The sequence below is a fragment of the Pleurodeles waltl genome, chromosome 5, assembly GCF_031143425.1.
Source record: "Pleurodeles waltl isolate 20211129_DDA chromosome 5, aPleWal1.hap1.20221129, whole genome shotgun sequence".
Taxonomy (NCBI): domain Eukaryota; kingdom Metazoa; phylum Chordata; class Amphibia; order Caudata; family Salamandridae; genus Pleurodeles; species Pleurodeles waltl.
In genome coordinates, this window is record NC_090444.1 from 834851949 (window position 1) to 834874606 (window position 22658).

The 22658-nt window shown below is 45.8% G+C and overlaps 1 protein-coding gene across 5 annotated transcripts in view; it reads right to left on the reverse strand.

The window, feature by feature from the left end:
- Positions 1 to 4096: 4096 nt before the first annotated feature.
- Positions 4097 to 22658, reverse strand: part of TBPL1 (TATA-box binding protein like 1) — a 219964-nt gene continuing 201402 nt past the window's right edge. For all 5 annotated transcript variants that reach the window (XM_069234882.1, XM_069234885.1, XM_069234884.1 and 2 more), the window contains 3 exons: positions 20951 to 21054; positions 20744 to 20838; positions 4097 to 4657 (listed from right to left, as the gene is read on the reverse strand). In XM_069234882.1, coding sequence (XP_069090983.1) covers positions 4578 to 4657; positions 20744 to 20838; positions 20951 to 21054 — 279 coding nt within the window. In that variant the 3' untranslated portion in view covers positions 4097 to 4577. The remainder of the gene's footprint in view (positions 4658 to 20743; positions 20839 to 20950; positions 21055 to 22658) is intronic.

A 22658-nucleotide genomic window follows, 5' to 3' on the forward strand; every position in this document is an offset into this window, starting at 1 on the left:
GTGTGGAGGGGGTGAGTGACATGTGAGTCACTGTTTAGTAGTAGGGGTTTTGGGGCTCTGAAATCTTCCTCTATTTCTAGGGAATTGCCCTCCTCTATATTGTCCCCGAAAACCTCCTCTATACTGTCCCTGGTAACTGGACGGTGTTGCTTGTGAGGTGCTGGCTTGTGTGCTCTGACCCCGAAACCCCCCTCGAAAGGGCGTTTTACGGAATGTGCTGTAATTCCCTCTGCTCTGCGGGGAGTAGAGTGCGCCCATGGCTTTGGCAGTGTCCGTATCTTTTTTGAGTTTCTCAATCGCTGTGTCCACTTCTGGACCGAACAGTTCTTTTTCATTAAAAGGCATATTGAGAACTGCTTGTTGAATCTCTGGTTTAAATCCAGACGTTCGGAGCCATGCATGCCTTCTGATAGTTACAGATGTATTAATTGTCCGTGCAGCTGTATCTGCAGCGTCCATGGAGGAGCGGATCTGGTTGTTGGAAATGGTCTGTCCCTCCTCAACCACTTGTTTTGCCCTATTTTGTAAGTCCTTGGGCAGATGTTCAATGAGATGTTGCATCTCGTCCCAGTGGGCTCCGTCATAGAGCGCAAGTAGTGCCTGGGAGTTCGCGATGCGCCACTGGTTTGCAGCTTGTGCTGCAACTCTTTTACCAGCTGCATCGAACTTGCGGCTTTCTTTATCTGGGGGTGGTGCATCTCCAGATGTGTGAGAGTTGGCCCTTTTCCTAGCTGCTCCTACAACGACAGTCTGGTGGCAGCTGTGTAGTGATGAAAACCGGGTCTGTAGGAGGCGCCTTATACTTTTTTTCCACCCTTGGTGTGATTGCCCTACTTTTGACCGGCTCCTTAAAGATTTATTTCGCGTGCCGGAGCATACCAGGGAGCATAGGCAGGCTTTGGTATGAGCTGTGGGTGGAGGAGAGTGTGTTGAATAAAAAATCATCCTCGACCTGTTCTGAGTGGAGGCTTACGTTGTGAAATTGTGCTGCTCTAGCCACCACTTGAGAATACGCGGTGCTGTCTTCTGGTGGAGATGGCTTTGTAGGGTATGCCTCCGGACTGTTATCTGACACTGGGGCGTCGTATAGGTCCCATGCGTCTTGATCTTGGTCACCCTGGCTTATGGTGGTGTGAGCTGGGGAGTGTGATGGAGTTCGTGCTGGGGTAACTCTTTTCACCACTTTTGGTTGTGGTGTCTGTTCAGTCTGGAACTCCAACCTTCTCTTTCTCCTAATGGGGGGAAGGGTGCTTATTTTTCCTGTCCCCTGTTGTATGAAGATACGCTTTTGCGTATGGTCCACATCAGTTGCTTGTAGCTCTTCCTCAAACCTATGCTTTTGCATTTGGGAGGTTAGCGAGTGCTCTTCTGTATAAGAGCCTGAAGCTGGGTCGCTTGCAGTTTGTTTTGGCATCGAAACCCTGTCTGCGTGTTTTTTCGGCTCCGAGGTGACTTTTTTCTTTTTCGGGGCCGAAACCTCTCGGCGTCGATCTTCTTCGGTGCCGCTGTCTCGGCGTCGAGCCGTGTCCACACCGGCATCTCGGTGTCGAGGCTTGTCTCCAGCACTTTCTCGGTCCCGAGAAGGCTGCGTGCCGGTGTCTCGACCGGAGTCGGACGACATCGGCACTGTTTGGGCCTTTTTCGGTGCCGACGGTCGGTCACCGAATTTATGGGTGGAGCCATGGCCGGATGGCAGTGGCGTCCCCTGGGCCTTGTAAATCTTTCTCTGTGTGGTTTTCCACGTCTTACTCACGGTTTGTGTATCGTCGAATCCTTCGGAGTCCGATTCTTGGATCGAGAAGGTACCTTTCTCTTCCTGCTCCTCGAACTCTCGGTGGGCTGTCGGCGCGGACGCCATCTGAAGTCTTCTGGCTCGACGGTCTCGGAGTGTCTTTCGGGACCGGAACGCACGACAGGCCTCACAGGTGTCTTCACTGTGCTCAGGTGACAGGCACAGGTTACAGACCAAGTGTTGGTCTGTATAGGGGTATTTATTGTGGCATTTGGGGCAGAAACGGAACGGGGTCCGTTCCATCGGCGTTCTTCAGCACGCGGTCGGGCCGACCAGGCCCCGACGGGGGATCGAAAAACTACCCCGAAGGGCACCGGAGCTCTTCGATCTTCGATGCGGTGTGGAATCTAAGTACGCCTATCCCGAACGCAACAATACCGACGAAAATCTTCCGAAATTAGCTAATTTTCCGTTCCGAAACTCGGAGCGACAGGAACACGTCCGAACCCGATGGCGGAAAAAAAACAATCGAAGATGGAGTCGACGCCCATGCGCAATGGAGACAAAAGGAGGAGTCACTCGGTCCCGTGACTCGAAAGACTTCTTCGAAGAAAAACAACTTGTAACACTCCGGCCCAACACCAGATGGCGAGCTATTGCAAAACATGAGTATCTACAGCGACAGATGCCATCGAACATATATTTATTGTTTAGTTAATTAAAATCATAACAATTTTGCATTAAAACCGGCGGCCAAGCCGGTCCGCTCCTACTTTGTACGTAAAACCATTAAAAGACAGTGAACAATTGTAGATGTGCTCAGGAAGGTGGGAGGGTGGCTATAGGGATGTTGAGCTAAACTTTACAAAAAAGCAAGTTGGTAATACAAATCATGGGAAACGTCAAAGCGAGCCACTTTCCCTGTTAGTGTATTAAGCTTACCTGGGCGGGCCCTTGTCACACCTATACCTAATCCTGGCATTCTCCCTGAAATAATCTCTTATCAGTTTTTGAGATAAAGTAACAAAAGTAGGCTCTGCTGAGCGAGCTCGAAGTCTATCATGGAGGATTCAGCCATATTTGCTTCACCTTGATAAGAATCTTATCTCTAGGAGGAAGAAGCACTACGAAAAAGCCTCCAGGAAGGGTCGATTTCCCTTCCGTAGGTAAATGAGTTCCAGGAGGGATCAAATGGGAGCTTCAAGCTCAGGACAACAGCACAGGAGAAGTAGCCATGATTCATTATAGTATTTACAAGACTGTTCATCCTCTTTGAAGAATACATATACTGAATAGCAAGTGTTTTTTAATAGCATGGAATTAACCCTATGACTATCAAGGACGATGCCACAATGAAGAAGCACGTTTTTGAGGATATATTTACACCCCGAGATTATGCAGAGCCAATTTTGGAACTCCGAATGAAATTAGAAAATGTGTTTTTATTTCACTTTTGGGTGCTATAGAGCCCCTCTGCGGGACCACTGCTAACCTAAACATGCTCCCCTCAGGTCTGGCGTGCTCCTAAATCCAGTTTTGTTTAGTAATTTTTTTTTTTAAAGAACAGTCTTCAGTGCCTGGCATCCTTTAATTGCTGCTGCAACGGAGGCTTTTGGTGGTGCTACATAATCACACTGCAAAGATTCATTATAAATCCAGGGGTGCACAGATCCCACAAGGGTTCCCTCGTTCAATGAGGTTCATTTCCCCCCCTAAAGTTTGTATCGGGAGGGTCGACAAGTAAAGGACAACATAAAAAAATGGCCGTCTGATTAACACCTCTCTGAGATATGAATCTCTCAAATATTACTGAACAATTTTACACCACATCACGTTAAAGGCACCATTTGGAGTTAAGTTATATTCGAAGTTTAGTGCAACTTCTTTCAGCAGTTTTTGCTGCAGGTTTGAGCAAAGTTTTGTACAGGAGTTAAAACTGATAAACCTTTTGTTCCATTGTCTACAATCTGTCCCTGCCTCAACGGATCTGCAAGAAACAACGAAGTAGCCTAGCTTGAAGGTCAAAGCAAGTGCTAAATTTTGTGCAGAGCTAATAAAGGGACCAATTTATAGGCTTACCAAACATTAATTTTCAATGGAAACAGACCAGGGATCTGAATCAGGTTACAAACTGCAATGTTGTTTCTCTGAAATAAACATTCAAATGACCCCAGCAGATTATTTACACATTTATCAGACAACTAAACATAGAACAAAATAAAAAAGAAGCATCAGACAGGAAATAAATTATACGACCACTCGAGGGCTGACGCTACTGATCAATCTTTAAACAAAAATAATGGGTAGAATATAACTAGCATTCTAAAAACATTTCTGTCACACTAGATTACTAATGAACGAAGCTCGTTTTCAACATTTTATTTTCAACATTCATAAAGTGAAAAAGATAACTTGTACAGCTTCTTTGGTGCCCATATCTAGCATACAAAAATGTAAAAGACTATTCACAAGTAAAACACATACGCTCCAACCAACTTTGTTTTAACATTAGTGCACATTGTGCAACAAATCTGGATTTCACAAATGTCACTGTGCCGCTCATCAGTACACAGAAATAACTGCACAAATAAATAGAACGTCCTTTAAAAGCAGCAGATTAACCTTTTGTAAACATTTCTTTTTCTTTTTTTACAATATAGCGCTGTCCAAAGTAAGATCCATATTTTACTGACATTATACTGTGACCTTGAACAGGTAAGGTAAGGAGGTGATGCTCATTCCTCATTAAATTGTTGGTCCAGTCCTCCGATTTGCCAATTACTGCAAGTCAGTACGTAGTAGCCTTTCAATGTGATGGGTTATTACCCAGTTGTGAACTGGAAAATTATAGTACTGGCTTTCTGCATTCAAACAGGAAAGGATAGATCTGTTCAACGGCATTTGCAACAGACTTCACATCAGGTCCTATATCGTAGAAAAACAATGCAAGAAGGGAAAAAAATAAGTTGGTACATAATTTATATTGTAACTACGTTTATATTTTATATGGTAAATAAAACAATTATAAAAGAGAAAAATGTGTGCAACAGACCATTTTCCTTTTAACAAAAAAAAAACTAACGAACTCTTAATTAAAACTTCCATGTGTTTTGGAAGAAGATACATTTCTAAGATCTAAGGGCATGTCTGTTAATGTGACCAACTACTAGCACCGTCAAAGTTTTGAAGCACAAACATCCCTCTGTTATTTTCAGCTGCTTCTAAGCTACCAATGACCATTATAAGCAATTTATCTTCCCATTTCCAATTTTAGCGTTTCCACACAATGTGTTACTGTTAAGAACAAATTTGGGCAACTATGTTGTAACCTTATGGGGAAATGAAAGTTACTTACATGCAACTTAAATTGTCCAATTATCACAATATGGAATGTTTGCAGAAATCTCACCCAACGGCAATCGCCTGGGCCATATTCAAGTCTATATTTTTACCAAACCGCCATTTCACACAGGGAAAAACCATATGCAAGTCAGGTTGTGACTTACTCTAAACTAGTTACCAGATCAGGTTCCGTTAAGATGGGAAAAGAAGCAACCTCAGAATATTTCTGCCTTGATGGGCCTCATCAGTGTGGTGGAGCTTGAGTACTGTGGCACAGTGTAAATAGGACAAGTGCTTGGATACAGCCATCAAAATCAGGGCATCACACAAACACCAAGGAAATGGGTGAAATGCTTGCATAGGTCTAAGCCACTGGGAAATACTTAGACTGCACTCCAGCACATCATTTTTAGCCAACTATGCCACTCACTGTAGCACACACTACAAGCTGAACCTCTCCAATTATGCACAGCAAGTTTGAAACTGATCCAAGATTGTTTGTGTGCCCATCTAGAACGGCCTGGCAGTTCCGAAGGGACTGCGCCCCCATTGGAACATACGGCTGACCACTTTCTGAAGTGGCACTGAAGGCAGAAAATTGACTGAAAAAGAAATATGCACTACTGTCAGTGATTGGTACTTTTTCTACCCAGCACCTCTGTGTTTGAAGGAAAGTTTGGATTCACAGACTTTAGCAGTGCATGGGCATATGACACAGCAGACATGCTCTGCATGCTCCTGCCATCTAGTGTTGGGTCTGGAGCTGTGCAAGTTGTTTTTCTTCAAAGAAGTGTTTTGAGTCACAAGATCGAGTGAGTCCTCCTCTCTGTGATATTGCGCATGGGCATCGACTCCTTTCTTAGATTGTTTTCCCACAGGCGGCTCAGGAAGGAGTGGAAGGAAGGTAAGTGTAGGTCTATGCAATGTAATAATACATATGGACAAATACACACGAGGGTATAGCAACTGCCAAAGGCGTCCTGGGAGGAGGGAGGGTGCATGTGAATACAGCACTACATGCCACAAACAAAGGCTTACAGGGTGAGTAACCTAATCCTTTTAGCAAATCTGCATACACGTTTAAATATCTAACAAATTATTTAATTAATAGTATTTGTAAATCATTCGGTCAGTCACAGGAAGCATCAAAGCACGTTAAAGGGTCACATTACAATAAATAGGACAGAGGTTTGAATTACACTAGAGGAGCCAGCCACGGGTTTTCCAGTAAAAGAAAGTAGTCGTTGACTTGCTGAACTCAATTTAACTTGTAAAGTGAGGGATGAAGCAAGCAGAATGCAAAAGGAGGAGATGCTCAATAAGTTGAACTTACAGATCACCATTGTGTTAGTGGAAAACATTTCATCTAAATGACTAAATAATAAAGTAATACTATTGCAAAATGTGCTGCATTGTGCTACATAATTTGGCTTTTCTTGTCGCATAATTTACTCCATCTTGCTGCATATTTTGGCCCCCTGCTAATGCATAATTCCAGTGGTCCGAGTACAATACATTGACTCAAGTCCAGTTTATCTTTTATTGATCGGAAAATAACTAGATAGGTATGTTTCCAGTTCTGTTTCAAAAGAAACAGCTTTAACGCTTCAGAGTCCCACAGAATATGCAAATAACTCACATTTATTTCCAACGGTGTGTGATGAACGGTCGGTGCAGGGAGATGGATCAGGGAATAGGACTAGAGAAATTGAGGGCAGCCCGGCCAAATCACTAGGAAAGGATGGAAAACCAAAAAGGTTGTATGCTCTCTATTAGCCATCACTGTATAGAATTACTTTGATATGTAACGTTACCGAAAGGGGTGCTTTGCACTTTTCATGCTGTCCCCCTGCTTTAAATTCTATTATCCCAAAAAGGTAAAAAAAATAACATTTTCTATTGATGAGATTGTCACAATAAGCAAAAAGCCTCTTTTTAAAGTACAGATATTCCTTTTGTTGATGTCCAGGCCATAATACATACTTTGCTCATGACCAGCCAGCTGCCCAAATATGGAAAGATGTGTGGTCCTTTATCCTTATGAACGCTGCCAGAGAATCTATACACTTTATGAAGATTGTTAGTGCTGACTTGAGGCCGAAAAACAACATATTAAATTGGTAGATGCACCCGGCAACTTTGCCGCAGATATTTGCGGATTCTGAGACAAACTGAAGTGTGTAAACATGCTTCCTCCACATCAAGTGAAGTCAGACTTCTTTCGAACTATTAAAAAAATCTGAAGTAGAAACTCATTTTACTAGGACTTTGAGATGGCTTCCAAAGTTCCCCTGATGATCATGGAAAATTTCCACTCACAGCAACTGCAAATGGGGAGTAATCTTCAACGGCAGGACGAGCATAGGTCTATGAACAAATTCGAGCATTTGTCTATAGTGGAGCAGGTCTATTACCTATTTGTTGGAGGTAATTGCTGTTGATCAATACTCCCACCCACTGCTCCTGGTGAGGTAGGGAAGGTGTGAAATAGCCGGGCCTGGTGCATGTCAATGGCACAGTGTTTTATTACTGTGTTACCACCTCTCTTGCAACGGTTGCTTGTCGGTGTTGGCGGAGAAGAATGTTGAACGTTGCAGGGATGGGCAGTAGGATCAAGAAAAAACAAGCATTTTCAATGCAACGGGTCTCGCATTTGTTCAAGTTAGAGCTATTAGCGCTGTAAAGCAAAAAAAAAACGCAGCGCGATCATGCTATGTAAAATGCAGCGCGATTGTGCTGCGTGGAAAATAAAAAGATAAAGTAGTCCGGACTCCAGGCTGAAAACATCGAGCCTCGTATGTTTTTGGTACTTTACCGGTGCTGTGTAGGTGGGCTAAACACGGAAAAGGCATGACGTATGCATGCCTTTCACAAATGAAAGCAAGCAGATTTTAAAAGGCAAGCCCACGAACCAATGCAAGTGACTGACATGGCATGGGCATAGTTTGAAGCCCAAAGAGAGATTACAGAATGGACGGAGTACTTTGTGCTCCCCCATAATAAGGCATTTGCTGTGGTTGCTGTTGCTGAAATCTTTGTGGTTGATAGTCATCCTGTAAGATGGTATTCTTCAATCCCCTGTGCTCCGAAATAGAGCTTGCTCTCTGTATTTCTGTATTCAAAGGGATCAGGGAATACCATTGTCTGATTTTATTGGCTACAACCCCTGATCCATGTGTAATTCAAAAAGGTTTTCTCCTCTCAAAGGGGATATCTGAAACGCGACTAAACGTCATTGTGAAATGTGGAACCCAGTCAACTGTGGTGCCTTGGAACTGCTGCTCCCTTCATGTGGCGAAAAGCAGTGGAAGCAGTTGGCGATCTCTATATATTCAAGTGGGACAGAATGGCTGAAGAACAAGTTACTTGCCTTCAGCAGGGCCACTGTAATTATGCGGCCAGGGAGGGCCAAATTATGCGGCAGGATTAAATTATGCAGCAAGAGAAGGCAAATTATGGTGCATATTTTGCAGTATAATGCAGAATATTTTGTAATGGTATTACTTCATAATTCATAAACTGGATCTGGGCATTAGCTTCACTGCACTGCTACCAGTTTAACATCCAAATATAACTAACACAGAAAAGTGACCAGTCCAGCTTTATAAAGAGTGTTCCACTGCACAGCAACGTGCTGTCGCATTTTTAGTTATTTTTGAAGCGTCTGAACTTTTAAAGTGTTTTTTTGGTTAAGATCTGAAGATTATGTAGCAGATGATGGATTATGTGGCTATTCGACAAATCTATACTTATGCGAATATTTTTCGGTTGGAGAACCCCCCCTTGAGGCTGAAAAAGAAGATCCTCCAGAAAGGCCAGCATGAACAGAGGAGCAAAGGTCATGCTCAACAACTTGGAATACCAGATTCTGAGCCTAGTCCAAATCCACAAGGATGACCCGGGCCCAGTTGTTCCTGGTCTTCTTGAGAACTCTGGGCAAGAGTGGTATGGGTGGAAAGGCATACAGGAGGCCTGAGCTCCACTCGATCGAAAAGAGTCTCCAAGCCAGAGCTGCCTTGGAAACTCCAGCGCACAGAACAGTCACACAATCACATTATTCCAGTGACTCGGACCTTGGGTAACGCCTTATCAGGCAGCAAGTATTTACCCGCAGATTGCTTACCTTAGAATTATCCTGGAAGTCAGATTGGATCTGGAAATTTCTCGTGATCACTACCCCTTGCGCACTGGTAAGTGGCGTTGTTCCGCTCTGCCTGGAGTCATCGGCGTCATCCAAGCGAAAGAGACAGGCCTGGTGCCTATACAGGCACCACCCCAGCAAGCTGTCAGTTTCTTTTCATGACTTTCCATGTCCGAAGCACTGAGCCACGAAGCACACTGATCACTGGTGTGTAAAAAAAAAAAACTGACCCAGAAAGAGGAAACATTTGTAAGTCTATCACCCTCTTGCACAATGGGAAGGATGGGTGGGCCGGTAAGGAATCAGCGGCTAGACAGTCTTTCTACCACATAAGGCATTACAGAAGGTAATTATCTTGTTCCACTGAAAGATAATTCTAGTCCCAGATTCCTCACCATAGAATAGGTGCCCAAACAATACCTCACCGGAGGTGGGTCAGCGGAATGAATTCACACTAGAAAATCCTGCAGTATTAAACAGGCAAAAAGCCCCTTCTTAGAGACCGGACTGCCCAGGCAGTAGTGCTTGGTAAATGTGTGCAGATAACCAGGACCGGAAATCCAGATGCTAATGCAGTGGTTGCAGCCTTAGATCTGGTGGACTGAGCATGAAAGCCCTCTGAAGGTTGCTTCCAGGCAAAAGCATAGAAGATTTAGATATAGAGCACGATCCAACAGGATATGGTTTGTTTCTGTATCGTCTTCCCTTTCTGGGCTTCGTCATACCCCATGAAGAACTGGTTGTCCACCCCGGAACTCTGTTGTACTACCATTAATGCACAAATGTTCTTTTTGGGTCCAGCTGGTGGAGTTGCTTCTCTTTCTTAGAGAGATGAGGCAGAGTGTATTAGATAGGCAGGGTGATTGCCTGACCTACATGAAAGGGAGTGACCCATTTGATAAAAAGGAAGCTATAGTGCAAAGATCAGCTTGTTTGGAAAAATATTGAGGCATGAGGCTTAGATAAGGCCTTGAGCTCACCGACCCTCCTGGCAGATGTTATTGCCACTAAAAAGCCCTCTTGATCGTAAGGAGCCTGATAAGGCAGTTATGGAGTGGTTGAAAGGGAGCACAAATCAGAAAAATCAATACTGAGTTACGGTCCCACTGAGGGAGACCTATCAGAAACCTATGTACAAATAGGGGTCTTGAAAAGGGATGGCTGCTCTGGCAACCGCAGAAAGTCCAAGATGGCAGAAAGAACCTTTAAAGGTGCCTAAAGCAGAGCCCTGCTGGGCAAGAGAAAGAATAAACAGAAAGGTCCTGAGAAATGAGAGCAGAAAGGGTATCAACCAAATTTTCTGCTCTCCATGCCACAAACTTGTCCCAACGGCACGTGTACACCCTCTTGGTAGAGGGACTTCTGGCTGCCAAGGTGACAGTACAGACTTGGGGGAGAAGGTCGAAAGCTGTCAACTCTCACCACTCAGTCTCCACACATGAAAGTGGAGAATTGACAGGTTCGGGTGGCGAAACCTCCCCTGATGCTGCAACAGAAGATCCTCCAGAAGGGGCAGTGTAATCAGAGGTCTGAAGGTCATGCTTCATGTAGGTAAGTACCTTCCTTCTTGCATGTTACCTCCAATTACTGCCTCTCTGCCAGTATGTTTTTACTGTCTCACTGGGATCCTGCTTGTCAGGACCCCAGTGCTCATAGTTTGTGGCCTATATGTGTTGTCAGTATGCTTGACTGTGTCACTGGAGTTTTGTTAACCAGAACTACAGTGCTTATGCTCTCTCGGTTAACCAAATTAGTCACTATAGTCTAGTGACTCCATATTCCTATTCAGATTGACACACTGGACCACCCCTCCCCTTATATGTCCCTAGTATATGGTACCCAGGGCATTGGTGTTCCAAAAGATCTTTATGGGCTGAAGCATTTCTTTTGCCACCCACAAGGAGCTCATAAAAACACTTCTTCAGGACTGCCATTGCAGCCTGAGTGAAATAGTGCACACACTATTTCACAGCCATTAGCTAGGTGCAAAGTTACTGTGTGAGGACACCCTTGCACTAGCAAAGGCGCCCCCACGTTGTCCGGTACCAATTTGCTGGACTTCGTGAGTACGGGGACACCATTGTAAGCATGCACTACATACATGTCAATACATATATGTAGCTTCACAATAGTAACTCCGTATATGGAGATGTGAGGTGTCTAAAATTGTGAAATTGAACCCCCAACCCAAATCCGGTATTAGGGGGGGAGCAATTCCATGCCCCTGGGGGCTCCACCATAGGCTCCCAGTACTGCCAAAACCAGTTCTATGAGGTTTCCACTGCAGTCCCAACTGCTGCCACCTCACAGACAGGTTTCTGCCATCGGGTGGATTGAGCAGCTCAGTCCCAGAAAGGCAGAACAATGCATTTCCTTTAGGAGAGGGGTGTTACATCCTCTCCCATTGGAAATAGGTGATACAGGCATGGGAGAGGTAGCCTTCCAGGGCCTCTGGAAATGCTTTGAAGGGCACAAACGGTGGCCTCCTTGCATAATCCAGTCTACACTGGTTCAGGGACCCCCCCAGTCCCTGCTCTGATGCGAGACTGGACAAAGGAAAGGGGAGTGACCACTCCCCTGTCCATCACCACCCCAGGAGTGGTTCCCAGAGCTCCTCCAGAGTGTTCTTGATATTAGCCATCTTGGATTCCAAGGTGTGGGGACCCTCTGGGAGCATCAGAGTGGCAAGTGCTAGCAGGTGATGTCAGAGACCCCTCCTGATACGTGCATACCTGGGTAGGTAGCCAATCCCTCCCTCAGGGCTATTTAGGGTCTCTCCTTTGGGCGTTTCCTCAGATTTGGTTTACAAGACTCCACCAGGACTCCGCTGTGTCAGCTTTTGACTGTCTGATTAACCGCAGACTGCTCCAGGAACTGCTGTAACTGCAACAAAGTATCCAGAAAGACTACTGTGAACCTTCAACTTCAGCTCCAGCTCCAGCCAGCAACTGCAACAATTTCCAGGTTGTGAACGCTCCGAGGACTGCCTGTCCTCATTCTGCACCAGAAGACCGAAGGAATCTCCAGTGGAGTGAAGGAGTCACTTCCCTGCTAAGCAGGCACCTCTCTGCAACATAGGTGGTGGACCGAAGTGATCCTGACTGTCCAAAGGACCAGCTGTCGAAATTTGGTGGATGTAAGAGCTTGCCTCCCCGTGCCAGTACCCTGGTGCACCGCATGTTCTGCAGCTCGTTGGGCTTCTGTGCACTTCTGAAAATTATTTGTGCACAGCATAGCTCAGGTCCCCAGCACTCTATCCAGCAATGCTCAGCCCCCAGAGTTGTTCTCCGGCGGTGTGGTATCCCCTTGTGTAGTGCTGCAACGGCCACACTTTGCAACTCCTTTGTCCCAGTTTCCTGGGATTCCTGTGGGTGCTGCCTGGTCTTCTGAGGGGTCTCTGAAGTCGTGAGAGCCCTCTCGGTCTCCTCAATCCCAGTCGAGACCCCCACGACCCTCCTGGGCCCGGGCATTGCCTCGTTGATGCAAATTGTGTCCTTGAGTGAACCAAGGCTTGTTGGCGGAATCCAGCGACGCAAACATCTCTTGCACCAAGCAGGAAACCGCAGCTGTCTTCTCTGGTGCATTTATGTACTTTTCTTCTAACCAGAGAATCCACTTCTGCACCTTCATTCAGGTTGGCAGGGGCTCCTGTTGTTCCTGGACTCTTCATTGACTTCTGGACTTGGTCTTCTCTCTCCACAGGTCTTCAGGTCCAGGAATCCATTGTTGGTTTCTTGCAGTTTTGCTTGGTTTCTGCATAATCTTTTACCACAACTTCTAGGGTGTTCCGAGGAAACTTTCTGTACTTTACTCCTGCATTCATGGGCTCTGGGGTGGGGTAATTTACTTACCTTTGGTGTTTACCTACACTCCCAGCGCCGCTCTACACACTACACTTGCCTAGGGGGGGAATCTGACACTCGCATTCCACTATTTTAGTATATGATTTGTTTTGCCCCTAGGCCCATTGCAATCTATTGTGTTTTTCATTGTTTGCGCTATTCTGAGTTGTTAAGTGTGAGAAGCTGGCCTGGTTTGTAATGGGTGCCAGGGGTAATTACACATTTATAACAGGTCCAGTGATCCACCTTAGTGAAATGTAGGCAGTGTCTAGCAGCTTAGGCTATCTAGATGAGGCTGTAGCAGAGCAGCCAGGGCTGAACTAGGAGACATGCAAAACTCTTGCAGTACCACTACAGTCACACAGTACTGATACACAAGAAAGGTAAAACTCAGTGTTACCAAAAATAAAGGTGTTTTATTTTAGTGACACAAGGCCAAATATATCTTAGAGACAATACTCCTTCTGGAGGTAAGTATTATACACTATATATATATATATATATATATATATATATATATATACATACACACTAGAGACCAAAATCACGTATGTAAATAGTCATAGAACAGTGCAAACAGCAGAAAAATATAATAGAATGTAATAGGCCTAGGGGCAACACAAACCATATACTAAAAGTGGAATGCGAATCACGAATTTCCCCATAGGCAAGTGTAGTGTGTAGATGGGCTCTGAGAGTGTAAGAAAACACAAAAGGTAAGTAAAATACCCCACCCCAGAGCCCAGGAAAGTAGGAGTAAAGTACTGCAAGTTCCCTCAGGACACACTACAAGTTGTGATAAGAGTTAATGCAAGAACAAGGTAAGACTGCAGGCAACAAATGGTGGATTCCTGGACCTGAAGACCTGTGAAGAGAAGAGACCAATTCCAGAAGTCGCAAAAGATTCCAGGAAGGACAGAAGCCCCTGCCAACGTAGAAGATGGTGCAAAAGAGTATTCTCCAGTTAGAAGACGTCTGCAGAAGAGCACCAAAGAAGAAGGCTGCGGGTTCCTGCATGGTGCAGGAGATGTCCCAAGTCGAGATGTTGGATGCAGGCTGTGTGCGTCGCTGGAGTCATCCAAAAAACCTTGGTTCAAGCAATGTTGCAGTTTGCACCAAAATGGCACTGCCTGGACCAAGGAGGGACCTGGGGGTCTCAACTCGGACTGAGGAGGCAGAGGGGGCTCCCAACACTGGAGAGAGCCCACAGATGACCAGGCAGCACCTACGGGAGTCCCAGGTCACAGGGACAAAGTAGGTGCAAATTGCGGTTGGTGCAGCACAACAAAAGAAGGTCCCATGCCGCAGGGTAACAACTCAGCTAGCTGTGCGCCTCAGGATGGAGTGCTGGGGGCCTGGGCTACACTGTACACAAAAGATTCTTGGAAGAAGTGCACAGAAACCCAAGGAGCTAGAGTTGACGCGGTGCACAGGGGTACGGTTGCAAACAGAGATGGCAAGCTCTTACCTCCTCCAAATTTGGACAGCTGGACCTTAGGTTAGTCTGGGTCGGATGGGTCCACCACCGGTGTTCTAGGGTGCACGCTCATAATCAGGAGAGGAGTCCCAGAGAACCGGTTGTCTTGGAAGGTGCCAGCAGAAGCAGGGAAGTGACTCCATCACTTCCACTGGAGATTCCTTTGGTTCTTCTGGTGCAGGGTGAAGACAGGGAGTCCTCAGAGCGTGCACCCCTTGGAAACTGTTGCAAATGCTGGCTGGAGCTGAAGTTGCAGGTCACAGGAGACATCCTGGATACTTTGTTGCAGTTACAGCACTTCCTGCAGCAGTCTGTGGTTGAACCGACGGTCAGAAACTGAAGCAGAGGATTCTTGGAGGAGTCTTGCAAGCTGAATCTGAAGAGGAACCCACTGGAAAGACCCTAAACAGCCCTGAGAGGGGGATTGGCTACCTATCCAAGTATGCACCTATCAGGAGGGGTCTCTGATGTCACCTGCTGGCACTGGCCACTCAAGAGATCTCCAGAGTATCCCCACACGTTGGAAAACAAGATGGCTAACACCACGGACACACTGGAGGAGCTCTGGGCACCACCCCTGGGGTGGTGATGGACAGGGGAGTAGTCACTCCCCTTTCCTTTCTCCAGTTTTGCGCCAAAGCAGGGACTGGGGGTCCATGACCCAGTGTAGACTGGCTTATCTAAGGAAGGCACCATCTGTGCCCTTCAAAGCATTTCCAGAGGCTCTGGGAGGCTACCCCTCCCAAGCCTGTAACCCTCTTTCCATAGGGAGAGGGTGTAACACCCTCCTCCTAAAGGAAATGCTTTGTTCTGCCTTCCTGAAACTGAGCTGCTCAGATCCCAGGAGGGCAGAATCCGGTATGTGAGGTGGCAGCAGCTGTAGGTGCATTGCAAGCCTCAGAGAGCTAGTCTGGCAGTACTGGGGGTCCATGGTGGAGCCCCTAGGATGCATGGGATTGCCAGCCCAAAATATCAGATTTGGAATGGGGGGAGGGACAATTCCATGATCTTAGACACCTTACATGGCCACATTCGGAGTTACCATTGTGAAGCTACATATAGGTATTGGCCTATATGTAGTGGACATGTGTAATGGTATCCCCACACTCAGGAAGTCCGGAGAAGTGGCCCTGGAGAGCGTGGGGGCACCTTTGCTAGTGAAAGGGTGCCCTCACACTTAGTAACTTTGCACCTAGCCTTCAGTAAATGAAGGTTAGACATATAGGTGACTTATAAGTTACTTAAGTGCAGGGAAAATGGCTGTGAAAAAGTGTGTGCACTATTTCAAGCAGGCTGAAGTGGCAGTCCTGAAGAAGGGTTCGTCTGAGCTTCTTATGGGTGGCTAAAGAAATGCTGCAGCCCATAAAAATCTCCTGGAACCCAAATGCCCTGGGCACCTAGGTACCATATACTAGAGATTTATAAGGGGGTTCCAGTGTGCCAATTGGAATATGAAGTCACTAAACTATAGTGACTAATCTGGAAGCAGAGAGAGCGTAAGCACTGGAGTTCTGGTTAGCAGAACTTCAGTGACACAGTTAAGCACTACTGACAACACACACGTTAGGCCACAAACTATGAGCACTGGTGTCCTGGCTAGCAGGATCCCAGTGAGACAGGCAAAATATGCTGACAAACAGGGTTTTAACTATGAGTACTGGGGTTCTGGCTAGCAGGATCCCAGTGAGACAGTAAAAAAATACACTGACACAAACTCACAAACAAAAGTGGGGGTAACCATGCTAGAAAGAGGCTACTTTCCCACACACCTCCCCCCTGCAGGCACTGTAACACTTAGCGGTATGCCTCAAAGGCTCAGGCTTCGTGTTACAATGCCCCAGGGCACTCTAGTTAATGGAGATGCCCAGCCCGCGGACAAAGCCCCATTTTTGGCAGCAAGTCCAGAGGGATAGTTAGGAAAAACGAGGAGGAGTCACCTCCTCAGCCAGGACCACCCCTAAGGTGTCCAGAGCTGAAATGATCCCCTCCTTGTAGAATCCTACCTCTTGGGTTGGAGGTTCACAGCCAATTGGGATAGGAATGTGTCCCCCTCCCTAAAGGGAGTGGGCACCAGGAGGGTGTAGCCACCCCCAGGGACAGTGCCCATTGACTACTGCCCTCTAACCATAAAAACGCCCCTAAATCTTGTATTTAAGGGCTCCCTGAACCCAGGGAGGCAGATTCTTGACGACCTCACATGAAGGACTGCTTAGCTGCAAACCCAGCAGAGAAGGAAAGGAGACAACAACTGACTTGTCCCCAGCCCTACCGGCCTGTTTCCTGCTTCAAAGAACCTGCAGAAGAAAAGTGGCGTGTCCTGCAGGTCCAGCGACCTTTGAAAAACCTCCAGAGGACTGCCTGCATCACAGAGGATCAGGAACTCCTGTGGACAGCGGCCCTGTCCAAAGAATAACAGAAGAAGAAACCTCTCCTGAAGGACTCCCACATCACTACCTCACTCCAGAAGAGTGTGCCCTAACCACTCTGCACCCAACACCCACGGCCTGAGTCCAGGTGGCCCAAGCGCCCAGAGAGGACCCCCAGGTGATGGCGACCAAGTGCCTAACCTGGGTTGACCTCTCCACCACGAAGCCTGCAGAGGCAATCCTGAGGACCCCCCTGTCCACGACTGCCCTGGACAAAGATAACCAATGCCGAAGGACCCACTGCACCCGCAGCCCCCAGGCCTCGGAGGAATCGACACCTAGTGCAGAGACGATCAACAGGCGGCCCTCTTCCCTGTCTGACCCGTGGTGTGCTGGAGACACCCCCCCCAGACCTCTCCTGCAGTGCCTGAGTGACCCCCCCGGGTCCCCTCAGCGTATCCTTGGAAACCCGATTCCCTGTTTGCTCCCTGTGCCGCTAAGGGCCCCTCCAATGTTCCTCTAATCCCCCCCGGTCTGCCCTCCGAGCTGCGGGCACTTACCTGGTGGCAAACCGAATTCTGAGTACCCCCTGTCTCCATAGGAGCCCACGCTAAAATTGCTCAACTTTGACCTCTACACCCGGCCTGCCCCATGTTGCTGGTGGGTGGGTGTTTGGTGCTGACTTGAACCCCCCCCAACAGTGGACTACCTATAACCCGGAGACTGGAACTGTAAGTCGTGTACTTACCTCTAAAACTGTACTTTATTTTCTTCCCCCAGGAACTGTTCTGAAAATTTAGTGTCCACTTTTAAAATAGATAATCTCTGCTTTCTTAAAAACTGTTTGACTAAGTGAAACAAAGTTACATTGATGTCTATGCTAAGTACTTACCTGCAACAGTATTTACTTCTGAACCGAGTCTTGTGGTTCTAGTAATAAAGTAACAAAAATATATTTTTCTATGTAAAATCCTATTGGTCTGGAGTTAAGTCATTGAGTGTGTGTTTCTTCTATTGCTTGTGTGTGTACAACAAATGCTTAACACTACACTCTGATAAGCCTAACTGCTTGACCACACTACCACAAATGGAGCATTAGTATTATCTATTAATGCCTCTGACAAGCCTCTTGGGGAACCCCTGGACTCTGCACATTGTATCTCATTTTGATATAGTATATACAGAGCCGGCTTCCTACACCCTCCCAAACCTATGAAGCCGGAGGACGCACCAGTGGGGATCACCTGCTCAAATATGAGGTGCATGGCCTCAAAACTCATTAAGTTGGGCAGGGGCGCTCCGGCTCCTGGAAACTCAAGGAGGTTCCCGAGATAGCCCAGGGCAGGGCTCAACCACAGAGGCAGGCCTCAATTTCAGACATACCCTGTTCTAGTTGGATGACTTCGACAGATGAGACAAAGTTAAAGACCTTTTTGACTACTTGAACTTCAATTTCTTGTGGCACTTACCCAAACAGGACAACGTTGGTGAAGATCGAGTGCTCTGTGACCGATACGGGGACCTTCCTTTTAACCAAGACCAAGACTGTTGCAGCAATGGACATGGAGCAGCAAAGAGCACGAGGGACTGCTTCCTCAAGGCTATGGGATTCATGCTGCAACAATAGGTAAAGGTCTTGCGTGGTGTGGGTCCTTCACAGACATTTGCTGGTGAAAGGCACCACAGGGCTTAAAACAATACTTCCTCGTAGACATACCTGCCACACCAGGAGACAATGTGTCAGAAAAACCTTCGACAGAAGGCCAAAAAAGGGCAGTTAAAAAAGTGACTGGGGTAGCTCTTCTCCGCATCTGCGCCAGTCCGGAAAGAAAAGAACTGACGTCAGCGTGGAGTGGCTCCTTTATACATGCTGCGCACATAGACGTCCCATGGAGCTGCACAATGTCACCTGCTGGCAGACTGGGGTACTGCTCACAAACAATTCTTGAACCTAGTCTGGCACCTGGCATAATTCTAAGGTAAGGAATCTGTGGCTCGAAGTCTCTAGCAGATCTGGTGGCAAGAGCCTCAGAGATCTTGACCCCCCTTAATGCCATATAAAATTCCCAGTAGGAATTCCTTTGATTGGCTTCCTTGGAACCTCCTTTAAATCACAGAGGAAACTATCTATTCAAAGTTCAATCCACTTTCCGTCTCTCTCCATTAGTGAAATCACTCATAGACGTAGCCCCTGTTGTGTCCGTCGTCGACGAGGCTGCAGTCAATGAAGATATTGTCGACTGAGTCTTCGATTCATGTCTCGTCGACGGGTCTGATGACGAGGAATTTTTTTTGGCTTGTCTCTCGTTGACGATATCCTCGTCTTCGACAGTGCCCTTTTGTATATCCTAGATGTGATGATCGTCGAAGAAAGTGACGACGTAAGTATCACAGGGGGCACTACCGTGGTGAACGTCGACGTTATCGTCTTTGTTGTTACTGTAGACATGGCTGTCAACAGTGATGTCGTCAACAAGCCTTTTCTGTCGGAGTCGGAAGAGTATTTTCCTGTTTTTTTTCTTCTGTGACAGAGGCACTTTTTGGAGGTGCCTTTTTCCCCCCCCATAAAGGTGTTGTAGGCTGTGAGGGAAAAATTTTTAAGGGCTTTGCACTGGTTTCTGATGATGATGAGACCGAGCTCCCTTGGCCTTTCATTTTTTTCCAGAGAAAGGTGTTTAGATTTTTTTTTTTTTTTTTTTAAACTTTCCTTGGACTTTCTGCAGAAAGTTTCTCTTCACCTTTAGGGCTTTTTAGAGACTGAGAAGTCACTCTCTTCAGAAGAGTATTCCATGGCTTTATGCTTTTGGAGCCATAACAAAAATCTACCCTCTCTGTCTTTCAGGGTTTTATGACTAAAGGTGCGACAAATCTAAGAATCTCTCACCTTATGGTCTGGATGTAGGCAGTATATTCACTTCTTGTGGGGTCATCAATATGAAGTCTTTCTCCCACAACTGTCACAATCTCTGAAAAGTCCCTTTTTGGCTTGCTGGGACATTCTGTCCACTGGAAATCCAAATTCTCGGAGAGAAAAACATTCTGTCAGAAAAGAAACTGAGCAGAGCTCAGGGAGCTCCCTTCACACGACGTGCGGTAGAAAATCTGAAGGAAACAGCCTCTGTGGGGAGTGTTCTAGAGGGTGCTGGTGCTTGATTGGTTGTAGTTCAAGTTTGGTTCTTTCTTATAAGAGAACATGGATAGGCTATAACAGTGCCTATTTGGGCCATTGGGACCTAGTGTGATACACTTACTGCTATTTATATTTAAAGTTACTGTGAGGCTCCCACCTCGACGACGGGGATGATTCAAGCATGTGAATTTATGAAAGATCCCATACTGGAGAGTATGGCTTACCAGATACACAAAGTTGGCTGTGTTCCCATCTTGTACACAGTCTCCTACAAGTTGGGATGTACTTTGACAAGTGCAGCCTGTCCAGGGGGAAACACGTCTGGGTTACATAACACTATATTAGAAGTAGTGTTCTTGAAATCCACATCTTTTGGTCTTAGAAAATTCTAGCAGGAAGTGCTGAATTCCGAACACACAATTAATGGGAGCAAGTCAATCAGGCAAAGTCTTGAAAGCCCCATTATGATTCACCCCAAGGACATGTGATGTTCAAGGAAAATATGGAAGAGTCTAGGTGTAGTAAAATCAATAACTTGTCAGTCATCTCCTAATATCAACGCATAATTCCAGATGGTAATACATTGCTTAGAAAGAAGACGGAGACTATTATCAAAGATCCAATATGGTTGTCCGGCTAAAACACAAATAACATTTCTTTACATAAAAACAGTTTGGAAAAAATGACTAACTTGCACACGCCATTGTTAATACCTGTCACAGTTATACTTCCAGTGGAGAAAATCTGTATTGTTGCTCTTAGGGTCTTTATTCTGTAGCATGCTGCAGGATGAAGTTCTGGCTCATAACTAAAATAAGATTGCAGGAAAATGCAAGTAAATAAAACTATGGACACTTAAATGTACAAATAAAAAAAATAAAAAACACAGTAACACACAAATTGGTCTTCTGAAGATATACCTGACATGTGGTCTATTCGTTTTTGCAAATTCCGGTAGTCTGATCTCAAATGGCATTGAACAAACTGCCAATACATTAACAACTTTGAAATCTGTGAATCTCACCTTAGAAAAACAGAAACAAAAAATATATATTACATACTGATTTGAGAAAAAGCATACACACTGAAGAAATAGTTGAGACAAATTCAACAAACTATACTGATAAACAAGATGAAAAAACATTTGGCTCCAAATATAGTTTAATATTTCTTAGGCAATATTAATTGTGAAATGTAGAAGCTATGCAGTACCCAGCATTAATCAGAACACAAATACACCCATTCACCTGAAAGCTTACACAGGAGTCAAATGTGTTTAGGTCAAATGAACATACACTGCAGCCAGTCTTACCCAAACAGAATAGCAACGTAAATCCCATAACAAAAAAGACCATTGCATTAATGGAAAATATACACCACCTTTTAGACTAAAGCCAGGATCTTAAACATGTCAAATTAAGTATCACTCAGACACATTAAGGATTACGTGCACAGAAACCAACACCCCACTTGTGTCTAAGTACTGAGCTGCAAAATACTTTTACAGGGTGATTCTTGTCAGTTTGGACCTAGGACCAGGACCGAGACCTCAGCAGATATCCCATCTGTAACTAATTACTCAGAAGAAGTGAAAGGTTGCATTTTTTTTTTTTAAGATCTTTTTATTGACTATAAAGCAAACACAAATACGGTGACATTAGAAAGTATATACATCAGAAGTAAGACAGTCATATAGTAACAACTTTCCAGTTTTATCTAGGAGCCCCTGAACCCACATTCACCCACCAGCAGTTCACAGAGCCCTAGCAAACCCCAGGCGACCATTACCTCGAATACTCGGAGTAGTGTCCACAATAGGCGCACACAGCTTCCCCCTGATAAACATTCCATATACCCCATACCTTAGTCCATTTGTTAGGACACCCTCTACTTTCGAAGACCACTCTTTCTGCCTGCATACACCAATCCAGATCTTTGTTCTACTAACTCAGGTGCAGTGTTGGTTTGGTTCTCTACATATGTGCCATGGTTCGCATGCCACCATCACCCCTAGCGTTAGCTAGATACGGTCCAGACGAGAGAGGTCAGACTCCTTCAATACATTTAGGAAGCACAATTTTCCAGATAGCCCCATTCACTTCCGCAACACTATTGAGAGAAGTAGTTACTGCCTCCCAATATTGCTGGAGCGCTGAGAATCCCCATTTCATTGAAAACACATTCCCTCCTGACCACACACACTCTGGCAGAGCACATTCTCTGATTTACCCATTTTGGCCAGTGTTGTACTTGCATAGTAATATCGATGAAGGATTTTAATTTGCATTAAGCAAAATCTGGAGCATATGGCCACCTCCCTAGGGAACGCCAAAGCTGCAGACCACTCACCGTCTTCCAGCCCACCAAGTTCACGTTCCCAACTCTCCTGCAGGTGGGTCAAGATGTCCGGGGCATTGCTTAGCAATTTATGGTAAGTGAGCGAAATTGCCTGTTTAGGCATGTATTCATCTAGCAACCTACCTTCAAGCAGGAAAGTTTGTACGTTGGCTTCAGTGCAAATGATTGACCACATGACAAGCCAAGTATGGCAGGAGGAAAAGTTTCTATGCAAGTGTCTGCCAGTATGTGCATTTATGAATCTACACAGATATCATCAGTGCATGCAAC